The sequence below is a fragment of the Xiphophorus maculatus genome, chromosome 22 (genome assembly GCF_002775205.1).
Source record: "Xiphophorus maculatus strain JP 163 A chromosome 22, X_maculatus-5.0-male, whole genome shotgun sequence".
Lineage (NCBI taxonomy): Eukaryota > Metazoa > Chordata > Actinopteri > Cyprinodontiformes > Poeciliidae > Xiphophorus > Xiphophorus maculatus.
Window position 1 is genome coordinate 21,293,718 of NC_036464.1, and position 16,610 is coordinate 21,310,327.

General features: G+C 38.5%; 1 protein-coding gene across 9 annotated transcripts in view; it reads left to right on the forward strand.

The window, feature by feature from the left end:
- The first annotated feature begins 4,615 nt into the window (after window positions 1-4,615).
- The window catches only part of ccdc88a (coiled-coil domain containing 88A), a 62,753-nt gene continuing 50,758 nt past the window's right edge, over window positions 4,616-16,610 (forward strand). For 7 of the 9 annotated variants that reach the window (XR_002752057.1, XM_023327175.1, XM_023327169.1 and 4 more), the window contains exons 1-2: window positions 4,616-5,324; window positions 5,439-5,539. Coding sequence is in view for 8 of the 9 variants with exons in the window: in XM_023327175.1 (XP_023182943.1) it covers window positions 5,262-5,324; window positions 5,439-5,539 (164 nt within the window). In the remaining variant the exon portion in view is untranslated. The remainder of the gene's footprint in view (window positions 5,325-5,438; window positions 5,540-16,610) is intronic. The other 2 variants (XM_023327173.1, XM_023327174.1) reach the window with 1 other exon arrangement.

Here is a 16,610-nt window from a genome sequence, read left to right on the forward strand (position 1 = left end):
ACAAAACTCCTTCACAACAATGTATAAGACTCATAGGCAATTATTGCAAATACCCGATAACAGTTTTTGCAGCAAACAGTTAATTGGTTTTATTTTCCTCTGATAGTTAAAATCATCATTTGAAAATTGCCTTTTTTTATTTATTCTTTCTCTGGTATTGAGATTTATTTTATAATCTGAAACATTTAAATGTAACAACACACATTAAATTTTTTCACATATCAATCCCAAATATAAAATAATATTTGATACAGTAACATTGCATAAGCTTTTGATCTCATGACTCTCAAATGTGATTTAAATCCAGAGATTATAGTTGATAGTTTGGTAACCAATTAAAAAACATAGGAAATGAAATAAAATGATACATTTTTGGGTGGGAATAAATTACTTTTCAGTCATTTTCATGCTGTGGCATTATTTCTCAGCGTCCTAGCAGAATGTAACATATTTCATGTGCATGGCCATCTATTGCTATGCGGTCTTGACCTGACTGGGAGCATCCATCTTGATTTTGAATGGATCCTCTGAGAGTTGATTTCCCATGACAGTATATAGACAGAGTGGATGTCAGAGTCGCCTTATGAGCAAACACTGAAGTGACACATATAAATAATTTAGTAACTGTGTTTTCTCAATGGGATCCATGGGTAATGTATATGTGTGGCGGCTGCAGGGTTGTTTTTTGTTTTTTTGTTTTACAGGACTCCCTAACCGTGTAGTCATACATTTAGATTTTTATTTTCAAGTACAATCCTAAATGTTCATTATTTTACAGCCATACTCCTAATATTTCAGTAAAAATAGTCTACAAATGTCCTCAGGTTGACCTTCCAACCTTAAGAAACATTCAAATTTACATTCACTTACACGATGTTGTCTTTTAAACAATTTCTATTTAAGTATGAAGTGGACTTGTTAGAATTTACTTGATGAGTCTGAGTAATTTGAATTATTCATGATGTACTGTATTGTAAAGTAAAGGTGAAAAAATAATTTTTTACATAATATGATTTGAACTGAATTTGATTTCTTTATTAAATAATTTCATTTTCAATGTTGTATCTAATATATCCTTCAATTAATTATTGGCAGATAATTTTTTTTTACTTCGTTTTATTCATTACATTTTGGCGCTGTAAGTGCTTGCTTAGCTTTTCACATAGCAAAAATGTTTTCAGTAAGTCATATTTCAAAACTCATAAAATTATAATGTTTCAACAGGCCACATTTTGAACTTCCTTACTTAACTCTAAAACAAGAACTCACAGTACGCAGGGAAGATTATTGTGGGTTAAATGTCACTGCAGGAAAAATGAAAATTCCACTCGACATTAGCCAGAGCCGCTGTGCAGAACCAGCTCCAAATAAAAATGCTTGTGGTGACTTGTAAATTCTTGTAAAACAACTCAAGAGAATCTCAGCAGTGAGAGGGGTTTGAGGTCATCTGGGTTCTTAGTCAGTAAGCAACATTGCTCCAGAAATAATGGATTTAATTGACAAGACTAACTTTTAAGAGAGTGAGAGCATTTCAATTTGCCGCAGAAGGAAAATCAAAATCAGATCGGTGGGCTTGCAGTGAGCGCTGCTTCTATCATGCTGCAAGGGAGGAATGTGGCGGTGGGTCTATAAACTCCCTGATTCATCAGATGAAAGCTGAAGCTGCTTCGGGAAAGTCCTGGAAAGCATCGTGAGCAACAGATGTTGACGAGGATGGAACAAAGGCCCCGTTCGGTACAGAGTTAATGATGATGAATTCCACAGAGACCCACATAAACGCTAACGCACAATAACAAACAAACCCCCTGAGCTTAAAGCCGTGCACCTCGGCAGTGACAGAGCAGAAAATGACTGTGTTCTGGCTGCTGTGTGGGTAAGCTGCAGCGACACCAGGGATGAAAGGTTTTCATTAGGTGCGTCACAATTTAATTGTCTGCTAAGGAGATGGGGGTTAGTAAGATATGTGTGTGGGCGCCCTAGCAGAGGGGAATAAATGTACTTAAATATATACTTTAATATGGTGAAATAAAAAAATACTTCATTTGCAGACATTCAAAAGATTTTGTTTCACACAAGGAAAATTATAATATCTTATGCAAAAGTGTTTGCAACCTTTTAAGTTTTCCACAATTTGTCACGTTTTAACTACGTTTTAAGGTTACTTCGTTGGGATTTTATGTAATACACCAATCCAAACAGGACTTTACTGGGAGTTTTAAAGACGGCAATGCAGGATTTTGGAAAATCTACATCAAATAAAAATCAGAAAAGTGTGGTGTGTTCTTGAATTTAGGCTCTGTACGTTGAAACTCCCAAATAGAATGGTGTGTGACCAATTGGCTTCAGAAGTCACCAAGTTAGTAAATAGAATCTAATCCTCTTGCAAAAGAAGAATACACACACACACACACACACACACACTCCCTCACCCCTACACACACACACACTCTTACCCTAGGGTGATTTAGAGAGAAAAACTAGCAGAAATCCACAGCTCAATTAGAAGAATATGACAACACCACAACTATTTGTCATTCACTGCACAAATCTGACCTTTATGGAAGAATGGCAAGAGGAAAGATGTTGTTGAATGAAAATCATACAAAATCCTGCTTGCAATTTGTCAAAGGTCATATATGAAATGTGGAGGTTCACGTTTACCTTACCAGCAGGACTAAACCACCCTAAACTAACAGCATGGGCATGGTTTAAGTTCATGAGTATTCTTGTGTTAGAAGGATTTTGTCAAAGTCCAGGTCTGAATCATCAGCCACTGAGAATGTGTGAATGAGTTTGAAAAGTGATGTCAAAAATGAAAATTGTCTAAATGTGTGCAGCTTTTAGGGACATACTTTCAAATCGTAAAGTAAAAGTTAAAGAGGTATAAATAATTTAGGAAGTCATTGTTAAAGAAGTCTTTACTATTTTTATTGTTTCATCCAACATCGGAAATTAGGATATATCTAGTTTTCAATGCATGTTTACCATTTCAACTGACTGCACATGCTCAGGCACAAGCACGGACAACACTGCCTGCTATTCTGAATGCGAGTGAGAACTATTTCTTCGGAAAGGCTGCTTTAAGTGACAGTTTTCGCTGAGCTTTTATACCTTAATTCAAACTACACAGTTGGGAAACTCTGTTTCCCAAATTCCCATATCAGCGATTGCCTTTTAATTGGCAGTTTTGCCGCATGACCTCTGCTCCTTTTTCACACAACCAGAGCCGTTCATCAAGTAGATGTCTCAAATCCCAAGAAGTCTCTGACAGTTTAGCCTTGTATGAGGTCCAAATTAAATCCACTTAATTTAGTCATGACTTGATTCTTTTATTCATTATGATTATTTTTGACTGATAGTCTTAAGCTAAATAACTATGAATATGAAACCCCCCTCTCCCCCACATACAGTGCAATTTCACCATAGAGTTAAATAAGCACAAGATATAGGAGATGAAATGTGCTCCATCCTTAGAAGTTTCATTTGAAGGTTATTCTTATAAAGTAGTAAACATTTACTTTTTGTTCAAAGTACTGCTTAACTGTGATCCCTGTAGTCATTTGATGTAAGAAAAACATGGGTTGCATCATAAATTATTCCCAGAACTGGCCTAAGGTATTAGCCAACTAAACCCCAAACCATCAGAGGTCTCCTATAAGTACGCTGAATTTCAACATTTGCTGTTTTGAAGGGTGACTGAAAAATGTGTGAATGTATGTAACCTCGATTTAACCAGGTATGTGTCATTGAGATTACAAAATCTCTTTTTCAGGAGAGACCGGGCCAAGGCTGGCAGCAGAAAGGAATTATATGAGAGTTTCATATGAAAAGGTTTTTATATGTAAAAAAACAAACAAACAAACCTCTCATATCATGTGAGTTCTCTTAATATGCTTGGGATTTTTATGAACATAAACACTTCTCAAGTGTTTGAAAACTATGAAGTTGTTGTATATTTTGGGGGGAACAACAAATACAGTAACTTCATAACTTTGGCTGGGGGGAGGACATTAAACCTACAATGCATCGGCTCACATACAATGATGTTTTCTTTGGTGGACACAGGGCACCAAAACTCTGAAGCTCAGGGTTTTCCACAATTTAGAAGTTCCTAAATTTTCAGTGTAAGATTATGCTACTAAAATAAAAATATACATTTATTCTACATACAAGGATGCAACACATGTGTCCACGACTGTATGAGTTCGGTGTTTACCCACCAGGTGTCAGTAGCATCATTGCACTTTTCTCACACACTGCACGAGGTCGCTGCAGACAAAGGGGGTAATAAGGATGACCTCTATGCATGCTTAAATAGAACTGCAATAAGCAAACGCATATTCATTGAGATCTAAATTATGCCAGTGGAGAGATTATAAACATAGCTTTTGATTTAGAAAAAAACAGCTGGTTTGCTTCCTTTCCACACATTCTGCTAGAGCCTAATAAATAAAAATGACTTGCATGATAAAGTGTTGACTAAGAAGTATTCCTTGCAATGACTCAGAGGAAATTTGAACAGAGAGGATGCTTTGATCCATGCCCTAGTTTTCTTTTGAGCAGGGAGGGCGGAGGGAGATGCTTGGCGACCAGGGAGGCGGTTCTTCGTGTCCTCCAGTCATCCTCTCAACTCTTCAGCTCAGTTAGTGTTCGGCGTTTGAAAGGAGTCAGACTGCAGCCCGAGTCTGGAAGTCATTTTATTGACAAATACGAGAAGAGAACCGACTACCCGAAAAGGAGGACCTTAAACATCTGGATTTTTACATGTATATTTTGCCTCGCTGCAGGATATGTACCCTTTAATTAACCGCCTCGGATGAATATTAGATTGCCCGTGTGCTGAAATCTGCTGCCACTAACGGTCCACAGCTTACCTGGCACAGGTTCGCCGCATTTGACCGCTTTTTTTTTTTGTTGTCGAGCTAGCTGAACCCGGCTGACCTTACATCACAGAATACCTTCGCGGTTTGAAAGTTTTAATTTTGAAAAATGTGATTCCATGTCTCTTTTTTTTTTTTTTTTTTCTGGGAGGAAGCCAAGCCCCTTCATTGGCATCTGACACAGCTGGGTCGTGTCAAGAAGATTGAGGATTAACGGGGTTTTTTTTCTCCCCCTCCTTATTAAAGAAACCCCCTTTTCTTGGCTTTGTTTTACCCCCCAGATAAAGGTCGAATAAGCAACATGAGCGGAGTGTAAATAAACGCAGATTTCTCTCATATTTCCCTCCACATATCAGCTGAAATAAAGGGCACCAAAAGAATATGGAAAACGAGGTTTTCACCCCACTGCTGGAGCAGTTCCTGCTCACGCCTCTGGTCTGCTGGGTAAGGAGGACCCCCTCAATTCAATATTCAGATGCACTCTCAAAATTATCACACTGTTTTGTTTTTTATTTATGTTAATTTGCATTTTATTTATTTATTTTTTTTTTTTTACAGGTAAAGAGTGTTGGGCACTCGACAGTGACCGATGGCAGTAAATTGTCGGAATACATCGAGTTGGTGGATGGGATTTACCTGAACGAGATCATGTTTGAGATGTAAGTGATTTGACAGGAAGGGAGACATTCCCATCTGTCCCTCTGCTTTGGCCTACATCGAGGGACAGAATTAGCCAAATGAGGGCATGCGAAACTAGATTTACAGTCGGGGTGTTGTGTGTGTGTTGTGTGTGTGTATAGTGGCCTTTTTCTGCGATCATTTACATTGTGGTGAGGGGTTAAAACGACACTAACCCTCAGGCCTTTTTTCTTCTTTTTTTTAAGGGTCATCCCTTTCAACAGATTAAAACAACTGCAGCTTCTGTCGAGTTTTTGAATTGAATGTAGGCTACTCACAAAGGGACACTGTTTTGGGTGCAATGCACAGTCAAAAATGTTCATGCAAGGCTCGTTTTGAGGCTTTCTGCACCCATTTGTTGTTGTTTTTTTTTTGTGGGTCAATTTAAACTGCTGATTCCAATTTTCAATTTTGTCCCCTGAAGGATGTAGTTCATATGAAAATTGTGCTGTAGGTCCTTTGATGGAGATGTTAGTTTGGAATCTGACAGAAAATGAAGAAATTGTATGATTATCCCAATTTATTCATAGTAATAACCATTTGTAGTGAATTATAAAAGATGTTTTAGGTTGATAAATTTCTTAAAGAATAGTGAGATTTGATTTAATTTGCATATTAGGGGGAAAACAAATTTGTAAATCACCTGTCAGGGGGAAAGCGCTGTGTCTGATTGGTCGGTGCATTTCTGCCCTGTTTTGTGGACACACTGCTTCACAACTTTCAAATGCCAGGATTTTTACTCCACTCTAAAGTCATTTGCTAGATGCTGAATGTAGGTTAGTTCCTAATGCAGCTCTGCTTTGGATGCAGTGAGAATGGGTTGTCGTACATCCTATTGGTCGGTGCGTTGATGGAACAAAAATTGCAAGATTGATTGGGTTTAATGAATGGGAGACTGCCAATCTGATCAGAGCCGATGCAGGAAAAATGAGCTTATTCCAATCTCTGTCCAACTGATTGTTGCATCTCTAATCTGTGGTGCATGGCTGCAGCATGCTGCTCCACTTTCAAATGCTTTTTTTTTTTTCTTTTTCCTTCATACTACTCGGTCATTTGCAGCAGATTGGAAGATACCCTGGCTTCTTGAGGTGGCACCCTGCTGTGTTACAGATTAGTCTGCAAATAGAAGCCCTAAGCATGAGAACCACTTAGTATCTGCAGAGAATCTGGATTTAGGGAAAAAAATGCAAGCTGGTCATGGAGGAAGACCCAAAAGCACATGTTTGTTTTTTATCCAATTAAAGCAAAATTAGACTGTTTGCTCCGTTTCTTGGTGTTGAGGGGAGCATTACATGTCGAATTTGTCTCTTTCCACTCACTGAATTATGCATAGGGCATGAAAGGAGACGGATTTCCACTCCTTTGTCTGGCTTCAGGCAGCTACTTCCTGCTATTAGGATTTTCCATATTCATTTTTTTTTTTTTTTAGATTTTTTTCCACTAATACCAGGCTTTACACTGTCAGCGTTTTATCCCGCTTGCCAGTCTTAGGGAGTATTCAGCCATGGCTTCTTCCAGTCGAAGGGATCGTCACTTTGCAGGAGGGGATTAAATGTGGCACAACTTGTGTCGCCTCCCATCAGTTTGAGTCAAAGTCTCGCCAGTTTGGCAATAGTTACAGTACATAAAGAGGATCGCAAGTGTTTGTTATAAAAGTAAAATAACATATAAAGAAACATAAATATATATAATGTGAAGAGAAAAAAAACAAAGGCAGTATTTTAGCCTTGATATTTGATATAAGATATTTGAATACAGGTATTTAGTGCAATTATCAAGAGCTTTTTTGACATTGGAAGAAGTGTACAGATGATTTTAAATACAAAAACAATTGTATTCAGGAAGTTTTTTTCTTAATCCATTCATCCGTTGTGCATTTCCAGAAAAAAAAGGATAAAAAGCACAGAAAACATGTTTGGTCCGCCGTAATTCAACTCTGGTTTGCCTAGAAAGTCTGGTTCTTTTGGGGAGGTGTGAATGCTCAATTAGACTCATGCGGACTAAAAAAGCGAACTCTGGTCCACCTAAAAACCTGGGTCTTAATTCGTTTGAAGTGAACTCTGGCGTGGTTTGAATTTACATGTTAATGCAAGCTGACCAGAGACCACTCCAAAAGCAGGAAGCTGGTTATTTTGGGTAAATATTACCAAAACAAACCCGTGTCTCTAGGGCTAGTAGGCGAAATGTCTCGTGGTCTTTTACCAACGACAAAAGTGAAGTCCTGCTAAAATCTGACACCGCTTCATATTTGTTTACATTTTGTTAAGTAGGAAGAGGTTTTTCAATTGGTTTGAACACCCTTAGTTTGGAAAAGTATAAACCGTTAGCATGAAATATATGTAGGATCCCTTTTTTGCACAAAAACTAGATTAACCCTGCTGGCTGTTTCCTGTCATTTGATGACAACCTATTTCTCCTGCCGTCGCCTCCTTCCTAAGTCCCTGACCTCCTGCTGCTCCAGCGATCAGTCAGCTAAGATGAATCAAGTTAAAGCAGCCTCTTCTGTCTCACTCTCTAGTACTTGTTTTCCTCCTCCTCTTTCAGGCTGCCTTGACTGGCTGAGTTGTTTCAAAGGAGAAAATGTTTAGGAAGGCTGTTTTTAGGTCCAGCCTTTTCTTGTTTACACATAGCCTGTGCAAAAACAGAACAAGTCCGTGGTATTTTCAGATCATTTTTTCCCTTGTGGGACCGACAGAAATTGGCAAGCGGAAGGATTTTGGGGGGAAGGGTTGGATGAGGAACAGACATGGAGGAAATTCTGCCAAAATCTAAAGGATAACCACCTTTGACACAATGATGCATCCTGGCAAAAGGAAACATAGTGTTTGAAATGCTAATTGTATGACGGCACCTCATGACAGCACCTTGAAAGCCCAAGCTTTCAAGGTTAAAAAATGAGACCTAGGTAGAATTTCTGTCTATCAAAGTATGCTGTGGAAATGAAAAAAATTCTGTTGATGGTTTAGTGATCTTGGAAAGGACAGCACTGAAATGAAATGTACTGTAACTGATTTGGGGATTGCCTTACAGAATACCAGGGATAGCCAGACAGAGGCAGCACTGTGTGTTTGTGTGCAATAATTTCTGTAAGGCTTCTGTTTGCGTGGGAGAGTGTGTGGATTTGTGGATACTTTTTCAGTTTTTTCATTCCCTCTGCATTTGGTTATGGACTGAGGCAGCTGTTGGTAGTTGTCTGGCCCAGCCGCCCTCCCACACAAAGGCCTTCAGTACTGGTTAGAAGTTGTGTTGGTGAAACTGCACTCTCTTTGTCTGCTTCCTCGATTTAGGAGAAATGTGTCTGAACAACAAGGAGCTCAGGTAACAGAAAATACTGTTTTCAGCTTCTGCAGAGACGTTTCAACTTTTCCTTTTTGTTCCAAGTTTGCTGACAGAAACGTTGTAACTGTAGTAGTTTATCTATGTGTCGCTGCCCTGGTTCTGTCATTGTTAGCTAATTTTGGGATGCCTATTTTTTCATCATATTGGAAGGCCTGAAGATGGGGATGGATTAATTTGGTTTAATCATATTATGCTAAACTCCTATACCCTAAATTTTATCAATAATACATCAATATCACAATAATACCACAAAGTATTGTGACTGAATTCCAATTCCATGTCACCCACCCCTAACATGCAGTAATGTATTTACAAAACACAGAAAAATTGTACAAGTATTCCTCTTGAATTCCTTTTTGGCTTTTTTTTTTAAGAAAATAATTTTAAAGTTAATATTTTGCTGATGGAGTCAGTTGTTCCAGTATGAGCTGCAGTGTTGTGTGAATGTGTCACCGATCCGAAAACGGGGCAAATCGGCTAGCAGCAGTTGTCATCAGGAGAGCACGGGAGAGCGTAGACGGAACCCGGGATTATCTAACGGTTTGCTGACGGACACCCAGATGGCACAGGGACCCCTCCCCCTGTGCCCTCGTGTGACTGACATCATCCAGCCAATTACATTGTCTCCGTTCTGCTGTCATACCAATTGGCTTCCACGCTCAGCGGAGAAGGTGCCAGTTAATAATTGTCAGAGACGCTGCATGTCTGAAATCTGTTTTCTTGGCAGTTCTGTGGAGCAGTGCTGGCTGGCTGGCCCCTCCAGTGAACTGTTTATTCCATCTTCTTCAGACTGTTGGGGAAACAATTGGAATTGTTGTAAAGAAAATCGATGCAATAGAGATTTTCCTCTAACCAGCTTCACACTATATTCAAAGTTCATCGAACAGTACTGTTTTACTGTATACAAGAATACCACAAAAACCGAGTTTAGTTTTTATTTAACTTCTTTGTATCTCTTAGTCTAGATATCTGTATAAAACCTGTCCAAATCTTCTTGTGAGTTAACCCATGCAGGCTCAGGCACTACTGATTGTCCCTAGCCATGCTTCAGTAGACCGGTTACTATTGGTTGACTTCACAGTTCAATCATAATTCTTCAGCCAAGCATTAGCTGTATCTCAATGCACATCAGCCTCTCTGACTCCACTCTGATGTGCATTATATTCAGCAATGTGTTCCAGATGAGGTATGAGTAAGTTGCTCCTCTCAGTGACCTTCTCTTTGCTCTTATAGCCATTGATTGTAAAGTTGAGGCAATAATTTCAAATGCATAGCAGTTCCTTTGTTCTACTTGTGCACAAGGTGTAGTTCCACATCAGACTACTTTAAAGTTTTTGGTCAGAGTTCCTGACTGTAAACCCTAAAAGTGAAACTTGTCATGTTCATGTTTTGTGGATGCAATTCTTTGTCAATGGGTCAACACTTTTCTTTAAGATTATTGACAGTAACATCATACATGATCTTTATATTTCCAAATTAACTGTGCTTCTTTTCATTTGGTTTAACTGTAAAACAATACAGTTATTCTTATTTTTCATTGATTATGCATTGATGCGGAATCATTACCATCGACACCAAGATGCATCGAAGTATCAGTAAAACAAACACAGATCTGCACTTGGGTTAGTCCATGCTCACAAGGAAAAGATGTAACACCTGTTTTGTTTAGTTTTTTCAGCACACCAAAAGTTTCATGAATCATAAAATGTCATGTAAGGTCTGTAATGACCATAGTGTTTGAGTCCACATTTGATGTTTGTTCTTGTTTTCTTCTGATGTTTGTATTTGTAGAAGTGGAATACAGGTTAGAAATGTCTTTTTTAAAGAATATCTGTAAAGTGTGGATTTATCCCGTTCATGCTTGATTATTGTAAGTCTTTTACATTTAACGTAATTGGATATGGAAATATTTTGTCGAAATTTCTTAAAGAAAAACAGGAATCATTTGTTAACTTCTGTGCCATTGATCAGTGGTATTCTTACTTTGATTACTAACAGTTTGTCGCATTTTGCTTCCTTTCTTATTTGAAAATAAGAGCTGAAAACATATTCTGGGTGAGGGTGCATATCTGGGGCTCTTTATGGCAGTTTGCATTCGTAAAGCAACTCGAAGGAAAACAGTTTGTAACACAGAATTCACTTTACAGTGGAGTTGATGATCTCATGGCTCTAGACCTTGTTACAACCCTATTTTACATGCTGCTTAGTCCTTGTGACTGTCATCACATGAGTGTGATGTGATTTGTTGAAAGGCGTTTGAGATAAGAAGTGTTGGCAGTAGGGATTTAAATCCCAGATTTTTGAAGGCTGCTCTTTTGTTCATGATCTTCTTGACTTTTTATTATTCATTTTGTATACTTTGCTTTGTAATACTTTAAAGCTTCTGTAATCCTAAAACTAATGACTTCAGTCATTGGTTCATTATTTTTTTAACTGCACTTCAGTCTGAAAGCTAAGGACAACAGGAACCATGTTGAAATAGAAAAAATTTGTTGACATTGCAGAATTTTGTGCACATGATGAGGATGTGCACAAAAAGGATTTCTACCCTTGTTTATGAAGGGTAGAAATCAGGAAAAAGTTGGACTTATATTATTATAAAGCGCTACTTAATACATGGGAAGCACCTCAAAATTCTATCCCTCATTTAGTTAGTTAGCATGTTAAACAGAAACGAGTTGATACAAGTACAATTAGCACAGGAAAACCACATAGGAAATATGTACTGAATATATATTCCAACTGTGGCACATATCAATGTGGCAGAGTTAATTTAATTTTATGGTTTATAGCAGAAGATTAGTTATAACTCCCTCTTGGAAAGTCATTCCTGTCTGCAATTGCTTTTTTCTTGATAGGCTAGAAAGTAAAAGAAGATGCTGAAATACTTCATACACTACATTGTATTTAATGAACCAACAGAGTCATTGGTTCATTATTTTTTTAACTGCACTTCAGTCTGAAAGCTAAGGACAACAGGAAAGGACAACTTTTCCTGTTCTTGTTTGCCGTTCTCAATCATCTCACTCCTCTGCTTTCTTCTGTTTCCTGTATGAGCCAGATTGTAGCATACATAGTTCAGATTCCTGGTCTGACAAAAGAGATCCAGGCTTATCTGCTGCTGGGCTGTCTCCTCTTTTACTGCTACTGTCTGCACAGTGGGAGTCTAGGCGTTTTTGTCAGAACGTGGAGTTTGATGTTCATCTTGTATCACTCTCGGTCAATCACTCGCAGTCATCTTTGAGTCATGCCAGTGCCTTTGTGTCTATAAAGCGGGAGGATGTGCATCATGCTTGTTAGGAAACTGCAGCTGTGACCTTAAGGGAAGAAAGCTTGACACACAGGGGTGGTAAAGCGAATCACTGTTAGCCTTATAACCAAGGAAGTGCTTAACCTATAGTTCCAAATCTGAATTATCCTCTTACTTTCTGATGTACTGCAATGCAATATCTTTCAGACGTTCTTGCAACTAGAAATCCATTTGGGTTAATTATTTAACTTTCATATTTCCTTTTTGTCTACTTATGTTATCTGCATTAATTTGCTAGTGCTGCTTTTTTGCAGTTGATGCAGAGTCGACACTTTGTCCATCTGTTCCTAGCCTCCCAATGGCTTAGGGGACATATAATCCCCCCATATTCCTCTTAAAGACGTTTACTATAAAACATCAGCAGGATTATTGAGTTCCATTAATTGCAGCTTAACATTGAGCATTAGCAGCAGGGTTGTGATAATTATTAACCAGGTACAACATTTCTGTTCCATAGAGGAACTTGGAGTAACTTATTTAACACATATTATAAATGGATTTATAAAAGGATTTCATACTCGGTACAAATAAATTCACAGGATTACAATTTAAGTAATTTTGATCATATGAGATACTGACTGAATAACAAATGAGCCCAACTAGGGGTGGGCATTTATCATATCGTCTATCATTTATTGTGATGAATTTCTTATGAGGATATTGATTTATTGTTGTCGCAATGAATTCCAATTAATGTTTACAACCCACCAAAACTGTCCTCATTGTCGGGGTTCATAGTTTTGCTATTTTCTCTACTGTTTGTTCAATACAGCATCAATAAATTTGAAAATACACTCACTGTACAATTTAATGATTGACTTCATGTGACCGGTGTCGTAAAGAAGCGCATTACAAATGGCAATGTTTTTCAAGAGTAGTACTTGTGTTTGTAGGGCTATAATTGCTGTGACACACAATTATAGTCACCTAGAAAATATGTAATGAATAGTTATTATCATCCCTTTTATTGTTATCACAATGGTACCAGTTCCTACTAATACAGTGGAGAGGGGAAGAAAAGAAAGTGAAGAAGCCATATGGAAGCTTGAAGACAAAGATGGGATAGAATTGACTTCATGTGGAGCAAAAACAAGAAAATTGGGCAATGGGTAACATACCTACAGTAAATAAATGGTCGGGAATTCAGTAATCTGTTTTGTTTTATGGTGCGCAAAGGCTTTTTGATGCAGACAGTTTTAGTTGTGTTAGTAAGCATGTTCAACAAATGAGATTTATTGCTAACCAAATGAAGGAGGGGCTTTCCTTAAGAAGCCACTATTGTGGATAGAGAGACAATATAGGAAATACGACAGTTTGCATTAAATGAGCGAGTAAACCTTTTGAGTACTGAGTTGGACCAGCCTTTAAAACCTTCATACCTGAGAGATTCTGGTTCATATTGACGTGACAGCATCAGGCGGTTGCTGCAGGTTTGTTGACATCACAGTTGTGACGCTAACCTCAGATTCCACCACATCCCAAAGGCGCTCTATTGGTTTGAGATGTATTGACAACACTGTCGTCTTCAAGAAATGGGTTTGAGATTAGTGGAGCTTGGCAACATGGTGGATTATCCTGCTGGAAGTAACCTTTAGAAAATGAGTACACTGTGATTGTAAAGGTCGGTAGCAAAGCCCAGGTAGGTTGTGGTGTGTTTGAGGTTTAGTTGATAATAAGTGTGAAAGTGTGCCTAGAAAATATCCCTCACGCAATTATACCACCAACCTCAACCATGGATAGAGGTCAAAACGGATGACTGAATGTTGTTTATGGCAGTTTTTTACCCTATTATTTGAATATTGCAGATGAGATTTAAGCTAATCAAACCAGGCATCTATCTGAATGGCAGCCTCAGTTTCCTGTTCTTGACTGACAGAAGTGCCATCTGGGTCCGTCTTTTACTGTCCATCTTCCTTTAAGTTTTACATTCAGAGATGGCATTAAGCAACCAGTTTGCACATAATTCTTTGTAATCCCGAGATTGCACAAAAAAATCCCAGTAGATTAGCAGTTTCTAAAAATACTGAGACCAGACCCAGTTGTTTGGCACCATGCAAGGTTCAAAGTTATTTGAAGCATTCTGATGGTTGGTTGGAACATTAGCGAGTCATCTCCACCGTATCTAGAAGCATAACTGTGTGATTGATGGATTTGTATGTGCAAATAGCTCTATCTCATCAAGCGCAAGGGAGTGTAGTTTATTGAACTAGGGAGACTTTATGCTGAGGTAGTAACTTTCTCTCATTAAACTAAAACTATAAAGCTTAATTGTGTTCTCACTCTAATTTGTTCAGTTTCTGTTGTCAACTCTCAGACTTCAGTATCAAAAATAATTTGGATATACATTATTAGATTTGAGATCCTTGTCGAAATCCTGATTAGACATTTTAGTGTGTGCCAGGTTATATTTTCTTTTCTCATTTTCACAAACTGAACTATTAACTTGCACTGGGATTAAGTGGTTCTCTGTTCGTGTTGCCTGGCACACTTCAGGGGCCAAGCCCACACTGCCCCGCAGTGCTTGGACAGTACAGTTTATAATCCCTAGTTCCAACACGTGGCAAAATGTGGCCTTCATTCTCTTTCTTTGTGTGAGTGTGTGTGCACATTTAGGCCACTTTCTGTGTCTGTGTGTATGTGCGTGGCTGCCCAAGCTGAGCCTAATTCAGCCTGTCATATATAGGTTAACACTACTCCATAACCCACTCAGCCAATCAAAGGCGGGACATGGGAGGAGGGGGCCCAGCGGCCCCGGGGTCTGAGGTTGCGGCGACGACGGACAGCACCAAAGGGTCGGCTTACTGACCGGCCGTCTGACCCAAGAGTTGTCTACCTTCCTGGCAATTGAACTGGCTTTGGCTGGTCATCCCTAATCTTTTTGTGTATTTAAAGTGTTAGGTTTACTGTATCAGCCGGATTAAGAAGGGCGGGTGGGGGCAATAAGTGTATTTTTGACAGCCGTTACTGCTTTAAGTCTCCGTATTTATTTGCCTACTAATCAAAGAGTGTGTCAGGCCGCCCTACACTGGTTAGGGACTGCATCCGCAAAGTGATGTTTTGGTCGTGTTTCTGTGGCCGCCATGTTGTCAGCTGACTGCAACGACAATGAAGGAATGCCATTTTTCTCTCGCACACCACATTACCCTGCTCGCCCTGATAGGATTATAGCCTCCTCTGTGATTTTAATTACTGAGTTAAACAGACCCCCCACAATGGGCTTCGAAAGGGGCTGTGTGTGTGAAGGGGGGGGGGGGGGGGGAGATGGGGCAGTCACATGGTGGTTCATTTAGACCAGAATTAAAAGAACCCTGTGTTCTGCAATTAGCATAAATGTTTGTCTGTGTGTATTAGGGTGGAGGCTGGCTTAAGGCTAATTGACACATACAAAAATTAGCCTGTTGGATGAGGTAAAATGTTTTTCTTTGTTTGCTTTTTTTTAAATGTAAAACTTACATTCATGCCTTGGTTGGCATCTTAAATTTTTGAGCCTTATTATATTTTTAGACTCCTGGTTATAAAGCAAACACCACAAATATGTTGATGAATGTTCCACTACCTACTAATCAAAGGTTGGGTATATAGCCTTGATATAAAGGAACCGTGTTTCTTTATAGTTTTCTGGAAAGCAACAGTTAATTTTAGACCTTTAAATATTTCTACCTATAAAACAAGTTTTTCTATCTATTATGAGCCACAGACAGATAATTGAGTAAAAACTGATTATACATTTCTACTCCGAGTTTTGAGAAAGTTACATTTTTTAATTTCTTTATTCCAACAGTAAATTATTACACATAAGATGGTACAACAGATCAGATGTCTAAATGCAATATGATGCAAGTACATGCATGACTTCACTTTTGCTGCTGCACTGCAAGCTACCATCCATTCAAAAACTATCTGACCCCCACCTCCTCCTTCTGCTTAAAGAGGATACGTCAAGCATTTGAATCAAAGTTAGGTCGTCATGTGGACATGTGTTGTCGATTTGAAGTTCAAATTAAAAAGAAAACTAACGTGAAAAAAAAAGAACTTTACATTGTTGTCGGTGTTAAGATTCTCCAAATTTTGAGTCGACAAATCTCATAAGTTATAGAGAGCTGTTTCTCAAACCGCACTGTTGCTGCGGTCAGCATCATGGTCAACAGAAGATTTCTAACTAGAATAATGGACACTTTTAATATCTCTTTGTAATGAAAAGATATTCATTGATTTTACAAAGTGGTGGAATGTTTTAAAGTTCTTAAACTTCAGCTTTGAGCTCATCATTCCTTCTATCTTGGTGCAGTTTTGGCTATAAAAGATTCACACAAGCTTAACATCTCGAAATTACCTGTTAAGTGATTAGCAAAAGTGATTGCAAAGTTGTTGTTAGGCAGATAGCTGACTGTCTGAAACAGAAA